The 14,356-nt window shown below is 39.8% G+C and overlaps 2 protein-coding genes across 4 annotated transcripts in view; one reads left to right on the top strand and one right to left on the bottom strand.

Moving 5' to 3' along the window:
• Positions 1-9,619, top strand: part of LOC106905426 (protein EFR3 homolog B) — a 28,612-nt gene extending 18,993 nt beyond the window's left edge. For all 3 annotated transcript variants that reach the window (XM_088002076.1, XM_014970302.2, XM_088002075.1), the window contains exons 7-23: positions 1,314-1,448; positions 3,158-3,236; positions 3,570-3,705; positions 3,795-3,956; positions 4,059-4,170; positions 4,297-4,348; positions 4,489-4,661; positions 4,751-4,826; positions 4,978-5,139; positions 5,224-5,355; positions 5,444-5,511; positions 5,639-5,766; positions 6,504-6,595; positions 6,683-6,731; positions 7,010-7,116; positions 7,214-7,263; positions 7,571-9,619. In XM_088002076.1, coding sequence (XP_087858202.1) covers positions 1,314-1,448; positions 3,158-3,236; positions 3,570-3,705; positions 3,795-3,956; positions 4,059-4,170; positions 4,297-4,348; positions 4,489-4,661; positions 4,751-4,826; positions 4,978-5,139; positions 5,224-5,355; positions 5,444-5,511; positions 5,639-5,766; positions 6,504-6,595; positions 6,683-6,731; positions 7,010-7,116; positions 7,214-7,263; positions 7,571-7,676 — 1,819 coding nt within the window. In that variant the 3' untranslated portion in view covers positions 7,677-9,619. The remainder of the gene's footprint in view (positions 1-1,313; positions 1,449-3,157; positions 3,237-3,569; positions 3,706-3,794; positions 3,957-4,058; positions 4,171-4,296; positions 4,349-4,488; positions 4,662-4,750; positions 4,827-4,977; positions 5,140-5,223; positions 5,356-5,443; positions 5,512-5,638; positions 5,767-6,503; positions 6,596-6,682; positions 6,732-7,009; positions 7,117-7,213; positions 7,264-7,570) is intronic.
• A 513-nt stretch (positions 9,620-10,132) lies between these two features.
• Positions 10,133-14,040, bottom strand: LOC106905501 (pro-opiomelanocortin-like). Its single transcript, XM_088002077.1, has 2 exons — positions 13,123-14,040; positions 10,133-11,237 (listed from the first exon to the last, which is right to left on the bottom strand). The coding sequence occupies exons 1-2, from the start codon at positions 13,486-13,488 to the stop codon at positions 10,647-10,649; spliced, it is 957 nt and encodes a 318-aa protein (XP_087858203.1). The 5' UTR covers positions 13,489-14,040; the 3' UTR covers positions 10,133-10,646.
• Positions 14,041-14,356: the final 316 nt, after the last annotated feature.

Raw genomic sequence — 14,356 nt, 5'->3', positions numbered from 1 at the left:
GATAAAAAAAAATAAATAATAAAATAAAAAAACTTGTGCAAATTATTATAAAGCTGCTGGTTCTGATGGGGTTTCTTACTCTGGTGTGTATTTAGTACAATCTGCTTTGTGAATCTGGTGCAGGAATAAAGCCATGAGATAAATTGTTGCTAAAAACACTGACAATCTCACAACCTTTGAATTCCTTACTTGGTTTTAGAAAACAATTAGGACTATAATAACAGAACTCATTTTCTAATATAATCTGAAGATCTCACCCTCTGGATCCTGAATATGTTTGATCCTGACATTATTAGGTTCAGATTCACTTGAGTCATATTGATGGCGCTGTTCTGACGAGTATGCTTTGTTATGTAATTCCATGAATGAGTAATGAGAGAAGAAATCATTAACACCCCCCTCTTCCAGATAAATACACATAAGTATTTTTCACTCCAATACTGTTCATGCCTCATAACTTTGGAGCCCATGTATGATTTAAAATGATTTTTCTTAATTTCTGGTTTTGCTGCAAAAGCTTTTAATGGTGGACATCGAAAAATGTGGAATAATGAGTGAAATGTCCCGCTTAGGACATACAGGACAAACCACTGCTTTAGAGATGTTTACACCGTTTATTTGCTCTTTACTGCAGCAGAAACCACCACAGCCAGCAGCAGGATTTTGACAAATTATTCAGTCTGTGTCTGTTCCTCACTGTAAAGTTGTACGCTAGCTAGCGTGTCACTTTTTCGTTGTGTCAGCTCTAAAATATGGATTCAGAAACTTCATCTTCTTTATTGTTTTTAAGTTGTAATGAGTTACCATAAGATTCTTCCTCCCCTTCAGCAGCAGATGAGATAAAAGAGACAGGATGTGAATAAATAATGCCGTCATTGCTGGACTACCAGAGGCTTGACTTGACCAAGATATAATGGATGGGTGGATGATTTTAATTATGCATGAGAATAACCCACACATGTATACAGACTTAGGCATGAACATGTCTCCCATGGTTAAAGCAGATGTGCTCGTCTACACACCGCTGCCTTAGTTCCTACTGCAGAAGAGCTGCAGTCGGTAAAGTCGACCCAGTTCTGAGTGATGCGGTGGTTTATCCAATCCTGAGCGTTTCATTTAGTAAGAAATTGCTCTTTCTGTGTACGTTTGCTTTACTGACTCACAGCGATTCCAACGTTTCTGTTTTTCTCTCTCTTGCCTGCACTCCTCTCTCTCTCTCTCTCTCCTCACTTCCTCCCATCCCGGTCCCCTCCTCTCCCTTCGCTTCTCTTTTTTTTTTTTTCTGCTTCATCACCTGCGCCGCTCCCCACCAGCCGCTCTCCTTCTCCGCTGCAGGCGTCGGAGAAGGAGAAGGAAAGCCCCGCGGAGCTGACGGAGCGCTGTTTCAGGGAGCTGCTGGGTCGAGCCGCCTACGGCAACATCAAGAACGCCGTCTCGCCCGTCCTGATGTAAGGCAAATTTCTGGCTCTTTTTTTTTTTTTTTTTTTTTTAAAGATCTGTGCCTCTCTTGTGCAGTTGTTTACATATGCAAACACGCCGGCGAACTGGGGGGGAAATGCTGCATTTTTTTGTTCTGCTGGAGCGTTTTTATCTTTCTTCTTATCGGTTCAGAGGAGAGCGACAAGGGCGGCGCAAGGGTATCGACTGGATCTGAGATTTTGTTTGTGAATGAGGTTGTTTAAATTATATATTACTGTGGCGATGCTATATGTAGGTCACATCACTGGACAGATACTGTTTTTGGCAGGACATTCTTGATTTTTGGTGTCATTTCTTTTGGTTTAAATAGTTTGCTAATCTAAATCTTTGCCTGATCCTTTTAAAGCTGCGTTCCTCTTTTTAATGCAGTCCGTACTGCATCAGTTCTCTCACTCTTGTATGTAGCATTGGGATCCCTCATAGTTTTTTTTTACCTTTTGTCTGTTGTACATTTATATCTTTTCATTGCTTGTTACGTACCTCATGGTGACATTTTCAGCCTCTAAGCTAAAGATTTCCAGAGCCTTTGTTTTTTTGGAGTGAAAGTTTGGTGAAACCGAACAAGTGAAATAAATGACCGTAATTCCAATTAAAGCTAAATAGGAAAACAGTTGTAAATTTTAGAGTTATTTTACGTTTGGGTATTTTTTAACTGAATTTTTAGTACAGGATAAAGGATTTTACCACTGATATACTGTTGTTTTTATTTGCAATGCAGCGTTCATCCAAGGACCCTGGAAAATGACATAGTTCAAGAGACAATGACAAAGACGATGACCTACTTTGGTTGCAATGTATCTGTTGTAATAACCTCTAGGAAATGTGCCACAACTTTGGAGATTTTACATAAAAAAAAAAAAAAAAATCTTTTATTTGAATGAGAAGAGCAGTTACTGTTTCTGCTTCTTCTAAAAGAAGAAGCAGAAACTTCTTCTTTTAGAAGAAGTTTCTTGTATTATTACAATATTACAATATTGTAATAATATTGTATTATTACAATATTATTATATTGTAATAATAAATACAATTATTGTTGTATTGTATTTATGTTTAAATACAATACAACAATAATGTTGTATTGTATTGTAAATACAATACAACATTATTGTATTTAAACATACAATAATGTTTGAGAATTTGTTGCACGGAAACGTAAAGGGAGCATGTAGGTGAGACTGTAATAAAAACCGAGCGGCGCTTCTGTGTTCCTTGTCTTCAGGAAATATAAGAGTTTGGTGCTTTTTCATCTTTTTGACGTTTTTTTTTATTATTTATTTTTTATTTCTTTGATGGTATCGCTGCGTAGAAAAGCTCCAAATCCAGCACAAAAACACGTCTTACTATCTGCAGAACTCCAAAGAATCTGTTACAAACGTCAAACCACCGACTGATTAAAGACATTTTAGTGGCTAAACTGGACCAATTATATCGATACGTCTTGTCCGATTATTTACAAAATGTAAAAACTTGCTTATTCACGATGGATTACAGTCACTTGTAAATCTGCAGCTTTTATATTTTAAGCACCATCAAAGACTTAAATTGTTCTTTTATTCAGTATTTACTCTCAGATGTTTGTACCTACCTTCTTATCTCAGTTCTATCTTTGCTTATTTTTCTCTCCGTCTCCTCTGGCCTCCACTTCCTCCTTCCTCCTCTCCGTCTCTTCCCGCTCCAGGCACTTGGACAACCACTCTCTATGGGAGGGAAAGACCTTTGCTGTGCGTTGCTTCAAAATCATCATGTACTCCATCCAGGTGAGAGAGACGACGTCCGCTCGCACTCCTGACAAACCCCCGTCTCACTCTGCTCTCCTGCTATCCAAGTCCAGATATTATCATGAAACGTGTTGTTTGCTTTCAGGCAGCCTCATGTTTTTATTTATCACAAGCTTTATCACACACACACCCAAGAGGCCAAAAGCGGATACAGCCCCCAGTGTTGGGTTTGATTAGATTTATGTTTCTGCAGTGTGTTCACATTTTGTTGGGGTAGAATAAAAAACAAACAAAAACAGCCCCTTACTCATCAGTTTCCTTCATTTTTCACTCATGTTTCAGGCAGTCCCTCTTGTGCTCTTTTTGTTACAGTCCCAACACTCTCACTTAGTAATCCAGCAACTCCTGGGCCATCTGGACGCTAACAGCAAGAACTCGGCCAAAGTGCGGGCTGGCATTGTGGAAGTGCTGCTGGAGGCTGCTGCCATCGCAGCCAGCGGCTCCGTAGGTGTGTCACACCGGGAGGGAACAAAACTCTGCTTGGCGACTTTTTAAAATCTGCTGCAAAGTGCTGAGCCTTTTGTTGTGTGAATGCAGGCCCTACTGTGTTGGAGGTGTTCAACACCCTGCTGAGGCAGCTGCGTCTCAGCGTGGACTACGAGTTGACCGGCTCGTATGACGGCTCCACCAACATCGGCACCAAGATCATCAAAGCTCACGAGGAGCGGCAGCTGCAGGAGGCTGTCATCAGGACCATTGGTTAGCCTGCTGCTTTCTTGTCTAATTCTATGTGTAAATAAGGCGGCTTTAAATGAATACATGTGCTCTCCCACTTATTTAATGTTTACTTCTTGTTTCCAGGCTCATTTGCCAACACCTTACCCACATACCAGAGGTCGGAGGTCATGCTGTTCATCATGGGAAAGATCCCGGTTCCCGGAGTAAATCTGACTCTTCCCCCTAACGAACCTGTGTAGGTTTTTTTTCCACAACTCTGCACACAGTACCTCTTTTCCCATGACCAAGAATTATGTTGAAAATGTTGTTTGAATACAAATGTATTTAGACTCGAGTTTAAATGTGTTGTTTCCATTTCCAGGCCTCAGGGAACACGAATGATTCAGATTATGTTGCTCAAGTCCTTGGTGCAGGTAAATGTCTGCTTTTTTCTTTTAATGATTATAAGATTTTAATGTGTGGTTCTTTTTGTAGCATTTCCAAAAAAATATCTGTTCTGTAGTCAAATTTCCTTCATAAAGAGATACTTTCCTTTCAAAATGAACCTCTTAAGGTGACAACGGGTTTCCAGACCACCAACATGCTCACAGCACTGCCGGACACTTTCCTGGACCCTCTGCTATCCTTCTCTCTAATCAATCACTCGGAGGTCCGGCTACTCGTCCTCCAGATTCTCCTCAGCCTCATCGACAGGCACGACAACAGGCCCAAATTCTCAAAAATCCGGTGAGTAAATCTCTTTTGCAGCAGCAAGATCGGGTCTGCGGCTGAGTTTACAGGTTGCACCTGTTTTGTTTTGCTGTCTTCCTGTGTAGCATCATCTCTGACATCTCTGTGCTGAAACTCAAAGTGGACAAGTGCTCCAGACAGGACAATTTATTCATGAAAAAGGTACTCCTTCATCACGCTTCTAGTCATTTTTCTGTGTTTTTCCCACCACGCTGAAAATAAGCGAAAAACATTGGAAACGTGTGGAATTTCTTTATTAAATCTGCACTTTCCTTGGGACGAATGGATCTAAAACACTGACCTCCACTCGCAGCATGGCCAGCACCTGTGCCGACACATCTACCTTGGCTGTAAGGAACTGAACAGCGACCAGCAGCACTATGAGACCCTCTATGCTCTGTTGGGTCTTCTCAGCGTGGAGTTGGCGAACGAAGAGGTGGTGGTGGACCTCATCCGACTGGCACTCGCCTTGCAGGTACGGATGAACACAACACTTCGTCAAATCCGCTTCGAATAAACGATCGGGGAGTTTTGTTTATTTTGTTTGTGTGCTCTGCAGGACTTGGCCCTGTCCACGGATGAAGGTCTGACTATTTATAACCGCTGTGCTGTGCATGCCCTCTCCGCCGCCTACCTCAACCTCATCTGCCAGCTCACCACCGTCCCAGCCTTCTGCCAACACATACACGAAGTTCGTGTCTGGGTTTCTTTATGTGAACCTTTGTGTCTTCAGACAAACGCGTCATGAACAGTATTTTTCTTTTCTTGCTCTTTTCCAGGTAATTGAGGCGAGACAGAAAGAAGGTCCTTACCTTTTGCCTGAGGGTGTCTTTCTTGAGCATCCCAAGTAAGAAAAAAAAACCTTTTTAACATCTTTTTGTCGCAAATATTGTCTTTACTTTATTTACAAAACACGCAGTGAATTAGTGCTCTCTCCTATGTACAGATTTTGTGTTGCACTTTCTTGTTTATAGGCTGCCGCCTTCGCTCGAGAAGGTGGAAAGTGGTGTTTTGTTTCTCCAGTCGAAGATCGCAGAGGTCCTGGGAGGAAGTGGTTACAACACGGACCGACTGGCAACGCCCTACGTCCCGCAGTACACCGGTAGGAAGCCTTAGGAGAAAAAAAAATCCAAATACTTCATTCACTGTTTAGTTTGAAAACCAGAGCATGATGTAAACCAGATCTAGTTGGGATATTAGACCTACATTCGAACAACCTCATAGACTGAATTTCTAAAACAAAAGTCATCTCAAAATTATTTTCAGAATGAAATGACAGACAAAATGGTGCAAGTTAATATTCCAGTACTCATCAAATTTATAGTTTGCTCCACGCTACATCAGGTTTTCTTATAGAAGTCCAGGCTGCAGGATCACATCTGGGGCTCCTCAAGGCTCTGTTCTCGGGCCACCTTTACACAGAAAACATTATGCCTACAAATCAGATTATGGAGTATTAAAATATCTCAAACTGTCATACATCATCTTACCAAATGTGAACAAAGCTTTAAGTTTGTTTCATCACATGATTTCAGTCCCTCATTTGTCTTTGTCACACAGTATATGGGTCAGAGTTTCATTCAGCTTGAGCTGGAAAGACACAAGTTGTTGTTTTTGGTCCAGGAGATCAAAATCTAGAGTCTGGCAGTGAACTAGACTCTGTGAAGCTGAAGACCACAGAACATGCCAGACCCCCTTGAAGTCATTATGGGGCTTAGATCTCAGTTTTAACAACCACATTAAAAATGTTGGCAGCTCTGATCAATGGCAAGAACTTGATTCAAATCATGCCAGCCAATAAGTTGCTACACTGTCTCCCCCCCCCTTTTTTTTTTCTAGATGAGGACCGGCTGTCCAAAAGAAAGAGCATTGGGGAGACCATCTCGCTTCAGGTGGAGGTCGAGTCCCGAAACAGTCCAGAGAAAGAAGAGGTAAAGATCAAGAAACCCCAATGATCTATAGAGGTCGAAGGCATTTCTTTGACACAAAGACATTCATTCGATGCTTGTGTTTCTCAGAGGACTCCGGCAGAAGAAATCACATTTGAAACCCTGAAAAGTGCCATTGGTATGTCTACTGTTTCATTGGCTCTTAGTTGCAAATACTATTCACCCATAAGTGTATTTGTGCTTGTTCCCAAGAACTGAATTTATCAAATTATTTAATTCAATAAACATTGAAATTGAGGTCTTGTGAGCTAAAATTAGGAGAGGAAAAAAAAAAAAGGTCACTTCGATATATAAGAATATTTTTTTAGAAAACGATTTTTCTCAGTAATTATTTAGTCAACTAACATTTCAGCAGAAGTGCTTGAAATTGATTATTCTGTTTCTGTCTCCCTCTAGTGGACAGTGCTGGTATGGAGGAGCAGGAGAGGGAGCGGCGGAGACAAGTGGTGGAGAAGTTTCAGAAGGCACCATTCGAGGAAATCGCTGCCCATTGTGGTGCCAGGGTACAAAGAGAATCATCTTTACATTTATTTATTCTTCAGTTTTTTCTTTTTTTGATAAACCATGTAATGATTGTAATTGTTAATTTGCCTCTTTTAGGCCACGATGCTGCAGAACAAACTGAATCAGATATTTGAGATCACAATCAGGTAAAGATGAGTTTTCACCTCTATTCAGCACCAGGGTTCAAATACTTTTGGAAAAGTCTAAAATTTGTCGAAGTATTTTTCTGGTCTGGATGACAATGGCGAAAGCAAAAGAAAGGGCTTTTCCCATAGTTTCATTTCTTTCTATTCAACCATGAATTCATAGTGAACCTTTGTACTCATACTTTAAAAATGTGCTATCAAGAACATGCAACCCTTGAAATCTGAGCATGTGTAATTTGGACCCCTGCTGCACACATATTGAGAAAGCTGACTGAAAGTTGACTAATTTGCCTCCTCTCCTCTCCAGACCCCCTCCCAGCCCATCTGGAACCATTTCCTCGGGTTACGGCCAAAGCCAGAGTCGATCTGTTCCCATTTATGAGATGAAGTTTCCCGACCTTTGTGTGTATTAGAGCACAAAGTTTCGCAGCGACGCGACGAAACTTGATTAACCTTTTTTTTTTTTAGGTTCAGGGATGAGCAACCGATCTTTACTGTAAACTGATCTCGATTGGTGGAATCGGACGTTAGATGAAACTTTAGGTCAAGACACTTTATGGTTAACTTAGTTGTATGAAACGGTCTTTTATGGTTTGATTGCAACCAGAACAAGCTGGCAAAAGTAATTAAAACACAACAACAACTCTCTCGATTTACTTTTATTTGTAGAAGCTCCACTGGTTGGATTATCAAATTTAGAGATTGCCAAGAACTGTGACAGAGAAGCTTTGTGTGTGTCTCCTGGATCTGGGAATGTTATCGGCACTGCAATCTCTGGATGTTCCTTCTGTTTTTTGTTTGTCCCAGACGGGGTGCTATACCTAACAAAATTAGATTAACTAGTCTCATTTTGCTATAATTTTCTGTTTATTTATTTAGATCTAAATACTAGAGAGTGTATTTGACTTTTTTTTTAAATTTTTTTATCCATGAATAACTCTTGTTACTCTGTAGGATTTCTTTGCCTTCTTAGTGTTGGCCAAAAGTGCTTTTTCATTTTGTGATGGGCATTTAATTCCTTATTTTTTTACTCGTATTTATTTTGATTTGAATAGTTTTTAACTGAGAAACGGACCGCTAAAACGAAACGTGTGCCACACGTGACCACACAAACTCCTGAAATGCAATGTTTACAACATTGGAAAATACTATAAAAATAATTATTTTTTTCATCCCATATAACTGTGTGTATATATATAGAGAGAGAACTATATAAGTCTATAAGCCAATGTACAGAGCAGGGATGTTTTCTGTGTGTATATTTTTGTTTTTAACTGTCGCTGCACTGGTTGTCTCCAAGAAGTTAAGGGAAAAATAAAAAATAAAAAAAAACCTAAAGCAACCAGCAACACATAAAATCCAAATGAGCAGTCCACTTCCGAAACAGAAACTGGTTCCAGCAGCTTCACCTTGACCCGCCACTGCATCCTCGGCTCTGCAAGGATTGGCTTCCCAGCAGTGCTGTCTCGTCGAGATTTTAACAAGCCATTTAGTGTGCAGGAGCGCATGTAAACACACACAGGTACAAAAAAAACAAAAACAAAACAAAAAAAAAAAAAAACCAAGGTATAATGGCAATAATTTGGCACAAGCCTGGCAAACGCGGTCCAACTGTTGGTAGCAGATTCCTTTGTGCGTCGTTGAAGCGTGCCTCTTGTCGTCGTGGTGCTGTGATGGCTCGGTGTGTGACGTTTTAAAGGAATGCACTCTCTCTCTTGCGCTTCTTTGACTGAGTTGCATCTGTCTCATGTGATGTAGATGCGGAGTTTTTTTGTTTGTTTTTCTTTAAATATGTAGAGTCAATTGTGTCCATCAGTTTACCAAATTGTTGCCCTTTTTTTCTTTTTCTGTTTTTTTTTTTTTTTTTTAATAGTGTGAGTGGGACTGTTTGTTCATGTGTCTGTGTAAACACAGATGTGTCTTTATCGTCGTTACCGGAGACCAAACCCTTCAGACACAGTTTACAGTCTTGTCCAGTGACTGACTCCTCCTGGTTCATGAAGAACGACCCGTTGATGCCGCAGCAGCACACGGTGGCGCGTCGTAATGCCGTCTTTTCAGAATCAGATCTGTAAATCTGTCTGCTTGTCGTCATTGCATTGTGTAATGTGATACTAGCTTACGGCAATCCTGACTTAGTTTTTCTCCATGACATGTCTGGTCAATAGATCCATTTCCAATGTAGTGCTGTAGTACAAATTGAGTCATTCTGTGGACTTTGCACTTTAAAAACTGGATTACCTAGTGACAAAGGCAGCTTTTACATGGAGAAAATGCCTTACATGTGTCATACCGGACTTTGCATGCCAGTCGACTCGTAGCCGTGTTATACAATAAATGTATCTCAAACCATGAATGGCCTGACTTGTCTCTGATTTGAGTTGGTAGGAGTGACAGTGAAGCCACATTACAACCACAAACTTGAAAAGATCTTTTACATCTGCTTCACAATTACATGCTGCTTTGCATCGGTTAATCACATAAAATAAAGTCAAGTTTGTGGTCGTGACATGAAAGAATAGGGGAAAATGCTCAAAGCAGTTTGGATGCTGGGTTGCTCTCATCTGCTTTAGCTTTACAGCACTGTCTCATTATTACTTTTTTTACATGTTTCCACCCAACCAGCAGGTCATCTGATCCTCTAATTCAGTGCAGAAAGCTTTCATTTCTGACTGCAGCCTTTTTTTACCACAGCTGATGATCTGTGTTGAATTAAGTTAGTCCTGAAATCCCTAATTTTCAGTCTTACTTTTGCTTCATCAGGGTGAGTTTCCTGTTTTATTTATTATGCAGCTCGAGGGACATGTAGGCAAAACTAGACTGATCATGTTGAAAGCTTTTCAGATATGAAATACCAACATAAAGAGTATTTGTTTTTTTTTTTGTTTTGACTTTCAGGACAAAATGTGCTGTTAGCAGAAGTCGTTACTCGTCATAAAAATGTGTTACCTTTGAGATGAAATCAGTCTGAATTGTCAATTGCAAAAACTGAATATTTATTTTCAGAATAAATTACAAAAAGAAACCAGTCTGCCACTAAATTACTTCAACACGTACGTACCATCCACGAAGAAATACTTGTACAGATAACATTTAAATCATTAGCTGAGTTTCCAATAAGAGTTATTACTTTGAAGCTCTCAAGTCATTTCCAAGAAATTAAACCAGGTTGTGCTTTTTTTTTTTTTTTGTCTTCGTATAGGCCTTTAATGAAATATCAGGCCCCAAAAATGACATTCTAAAGATAGCAACTAATTTCTGGAATTTACATTAAGACAAATGGAAACTAGCCAAGAGTCATTTTAAATTAACTTCTCTGCTCTTATTTTAGTACCTTTACTCTATTTGGTCTACCTTTTCTTCTTTTTTTTTTTTTTTTTTTTTTAGCCCATTATCATTTTCACATCCTTCACTAAAATGTTCTTGAATAACTTGGACAGCTTTTCCCGAGGTTTCTCCTCCCACAGCTTCCCGAAGCGATTGTTTTGTTTGGATGCAGGCGGGCTGCCCCATCTGAAGTGACTCATCCTGTAGGTCTCGGCTTTTCTCTCCGGCGTGGCCCGAGACCTGAACCCGGCTCTGGGCCCGAGCAGATCCTTATTCTGATGCCTCCCTTTACCGACGCCTCCCTTTGATTCAGCTTTGTTCCAGCTCAAGTGCCTGCGCGCCCGCAGGGCGAAGGCCTCCTCATCCAGAGGGGAGGGGAACACTTTAACAGGCCTGCGCTTTCGGCCGAAGGGCTTCCCCCAACGGAAATGCTCCATTGCGTAAGAGCGGCGCTGGTCATCGTGGGCTTTCAGATCTCCCTCTGGTACTTTGCCTCCAGAAGCCAGAGTGGAGAGAATGATGCTGAACAGCAGGTCACCCCTATGGCTCCTCTCAGGATCACCAAAGTCGTCACTCTCCTGCTGACCTGCGACCCCGGGTGGCTTGATTTCAGGCTCAGTTGCAGGGGTGCAGAGGTGAAGGCAGTCCTTTGGGTGGGGGGGTGGGGGGGAACCACACAGACAGCAGCAACATATAAAAATACTATTATCTGTTCTGTTTTAAGCGCAAACACTTGAACAGTTCAACAAAGCCACGAAACGTTTTTAGAGTGTCAGCTAAAACTTTTGCAAAAGAAGATTTCTCACTTGGTGCCTGATTGAGCTTCATCGAATCATACATCCTTAAAATGCAATAACCTCATTGCTCTCTCTTAAACCTATACAAGTTCTGGCTATTCTAAAACACATATCTTTTTTTATTGTCTTTTAGAGTTACCCTCATATGGACCTGGATGTACGCTTCGACTCGCTGTTATGTTGAAAAATGAAATTCTTTTTTTTTTTTACTTTTTAAAGTGTTTTGTTTGGAGAGAAAGCAAACCTCTCAGCCCTGCTCCTTACTCCAAATATGTGGAAACTACACGAGATACTTGTCACATGTAGAAAACAACACGTCCTTGTTGGAAACTGCTGCAGCTCCTACAGTGCCGCTGTCAGCAATGGGCGCATGATTATGTTGTAAATGCAGTGAGCAAATTTGGGAAAGAGAAGAAAACAATAAAACTTATGAAACTTTTTCTCTTTCGTGGCTGTAAGTGCCTTGAGTGGACCAATCTCCTTGAGATGAAGAGCCTTTTATTTCCCAGTCAGGCAAGAGGATGGGATTAAAATTGGACGACGGTTTCCAATATTTATTTATTTATTTTACTTTTGAACAATGCAATGGGGCACTTCTGATCCTTTGCGACCTCTCTGACACCTATGACTCTGGCTTAAAGTTGCAAATGTGGGAAAGTGAGGGAAATGCTTCTAGGACAGATGAGCTCTACTTCTGGTTAAGCGTAATCAGTGGAGCTATTGGCAGATGTGAAATGAAGGAGGCCATGAATCAGAAGGAGCTTCAGAAAAGTACGCACGCTTTTCTGACCAACTTTTATATCTTAGGATTTTTCCTTTTCTTTTTTTTTGTTTTTTTTTACATGACAGATTATTTTGTCTGTTCATTTGAGATAAACGTCCCACCATTTGTGGAAAAAAGCCTGTGAATTATTTGTCATGGCCTCATATTTTTATTTGACAAAAAACCCTCTGCTGTCTTTACTGGAGTGTGCACACACTTAAGTGCTGCTCTGTGTGTTTTGCTACCAGTTTATAAGTGGCTGATTTATGACCAGTGGGAAACTGTTTCCTTCTTCTTGAACAAAACCATGAAACGTTTTTATTTAGAGGGTCAGCTAAAAATTTAGCAAAAAGATTTCTAAATGATCCCCATATCTTCTTTTTTGACTAATAAGAAAAACTCAAGCACAAGAACAATAGATGAACATTATTTTAATGATTCATCTCTTGAACTTTTTTTTTAAATAGCAAAATTAACATTGAATCAAAGATAAATTATTAAATCTTGTAGCATTTCCCTTGTTGAAAAATAACTTCCATAGCTGCTTAGATTTAAATCTACTTTCTTTACCAAAGTTAGACAAATTTTATTCACAATATATATATATATATATATATATATATATATATATATATATATATATATATATATATATATATATGTAAAAAACAAGAAACAATTGGATAATCAACTCTGTCATTTTTTTTATTAAATAATCTTCTTGTGTAATTTAAGTTTGTAATGGTAGAAAAGGTACCTAAGTTAAGATTATGTCAAGAATATTCAGAAGGACTTCATGTTCTTTTAGAAAATCTTTAAAAAGATGAACCAAAAAAGCTGCGGATCCTTATTTTCTATCATTGTTCCAAATGATGACATTATTATGTGTCATTACTTTGTCATTATGGCAGAAAATGAGAGGAAATAAGTGACCAGGCACAGCAAATAGTGCTTAAAAATCATTTGGCTCACCTGTATTATGTCCTTGTCGCTCAAGTCGTTGCACCGAGAGCTCTCCAAGCACACCGAGCCAGACCCAGGGCTGCACATAAATCCTATCAGAACCATAAACAACCAGCACTGACACACCATCTTCCTCTCCAACTCAGAGCTGGAAAATAAAAAAAAAAGAAGCACAAGGTTTTTAAGAGCACTGGAAATGTTTCTGACCCAGCAGAGGTAAATCTTCACTTGATCACAGGGGAGAAGAATTTTGCCGGTCATTAGAAGAAACACAGTCTTGATCTTTATTCTTGTGCAACACATTCCTGCCTTATATAACTCAGTTTGCCTCAATGCTGTCTTTGAGATGAGATGATCTGTATAGCTATGTGTCATGGTTGAATAATAGCTGAGCTCAAATACCAGCGTTGATCGTTCCTGCTGGAGCTTGCACTGTAGCAGATGGTTGTGTTCATCACATGCGTCTTATCTAAAACTGGTTAGTGAAAGCAGAAACGTAACGGATTTGAAAAGATCTACCAAAGGGGAAATGCGGTCACTTTTAAATGTTTCACATTGTCAAATAATTTATTATGAGAGAACCTGAGTAAATGCAACATGCAGTTTTTAAATGTTAATGCAAGAGAAGATGTAATGTATCAAGTGAAAAATGTATATATTTTTTTTTTACTGTGATTAACTATTATTTATGGTTTGATTTCACAATCTACTTGACTGACACACTTGTAGGATAAAGAACAAACATGACCTGAACAGAACCTGTCTGACAAAATGGAATATCTGAAAAAGCAGCGCATCGTTTTCTGATCGACAGATATTCAAAGGCCTGACGAAAATGACGCAAAGGTGCATCAGTGACCCATCTGGGAAATCAAAACACAACCCAGAAGAACTACTGATGGACCCAGAGACTTCTGGGAAAATGTTCCGTTTACTGATGAGATAAAAGCATTATTGGTAGAACTTTGAAATGTTCTCTCTATCTGAAAACGTGGAAGGAGGATGTGCAGCCATCAGTTTGTGATATATGATCCAAAGCAAACCGGCAAGGTCTACCTCTGAACAGCACAGACCGGTCTAATCAAAGTCCAGGCTTGAATGCTGTGGCATGACGTTAAACAGGCGGCTCATGCTTTAAAACCCTCCAATGTGGCAGATCTAAAATTCCTCCACATTGACGTCAATTAAAAGTTATCAAAGATGGCTGATGAAATTTGTTGCTGACAAGGCGGCCACTCACTTT

The sequence above is a fragment of the Poecilia mexicana genome, unplaced genomic scaffold, assembly GCF_051168715.1.
Source record: "Poecilia mexicana isolate PSO_F unplaced genomic scaffold, ASM5116871v1 scaffold_21, whole genome shotgun sequence".
Taxonomy (NCBI): Eukaryota; Metazoa; Chordata; class Actinopteri; order Cyprinodontiformes; family Poeciliidae; genus Poecilia; species Poecilia mexicana.
This window is presented reverse-complemented; position numbering and strand designations above follow the sequence as displayed.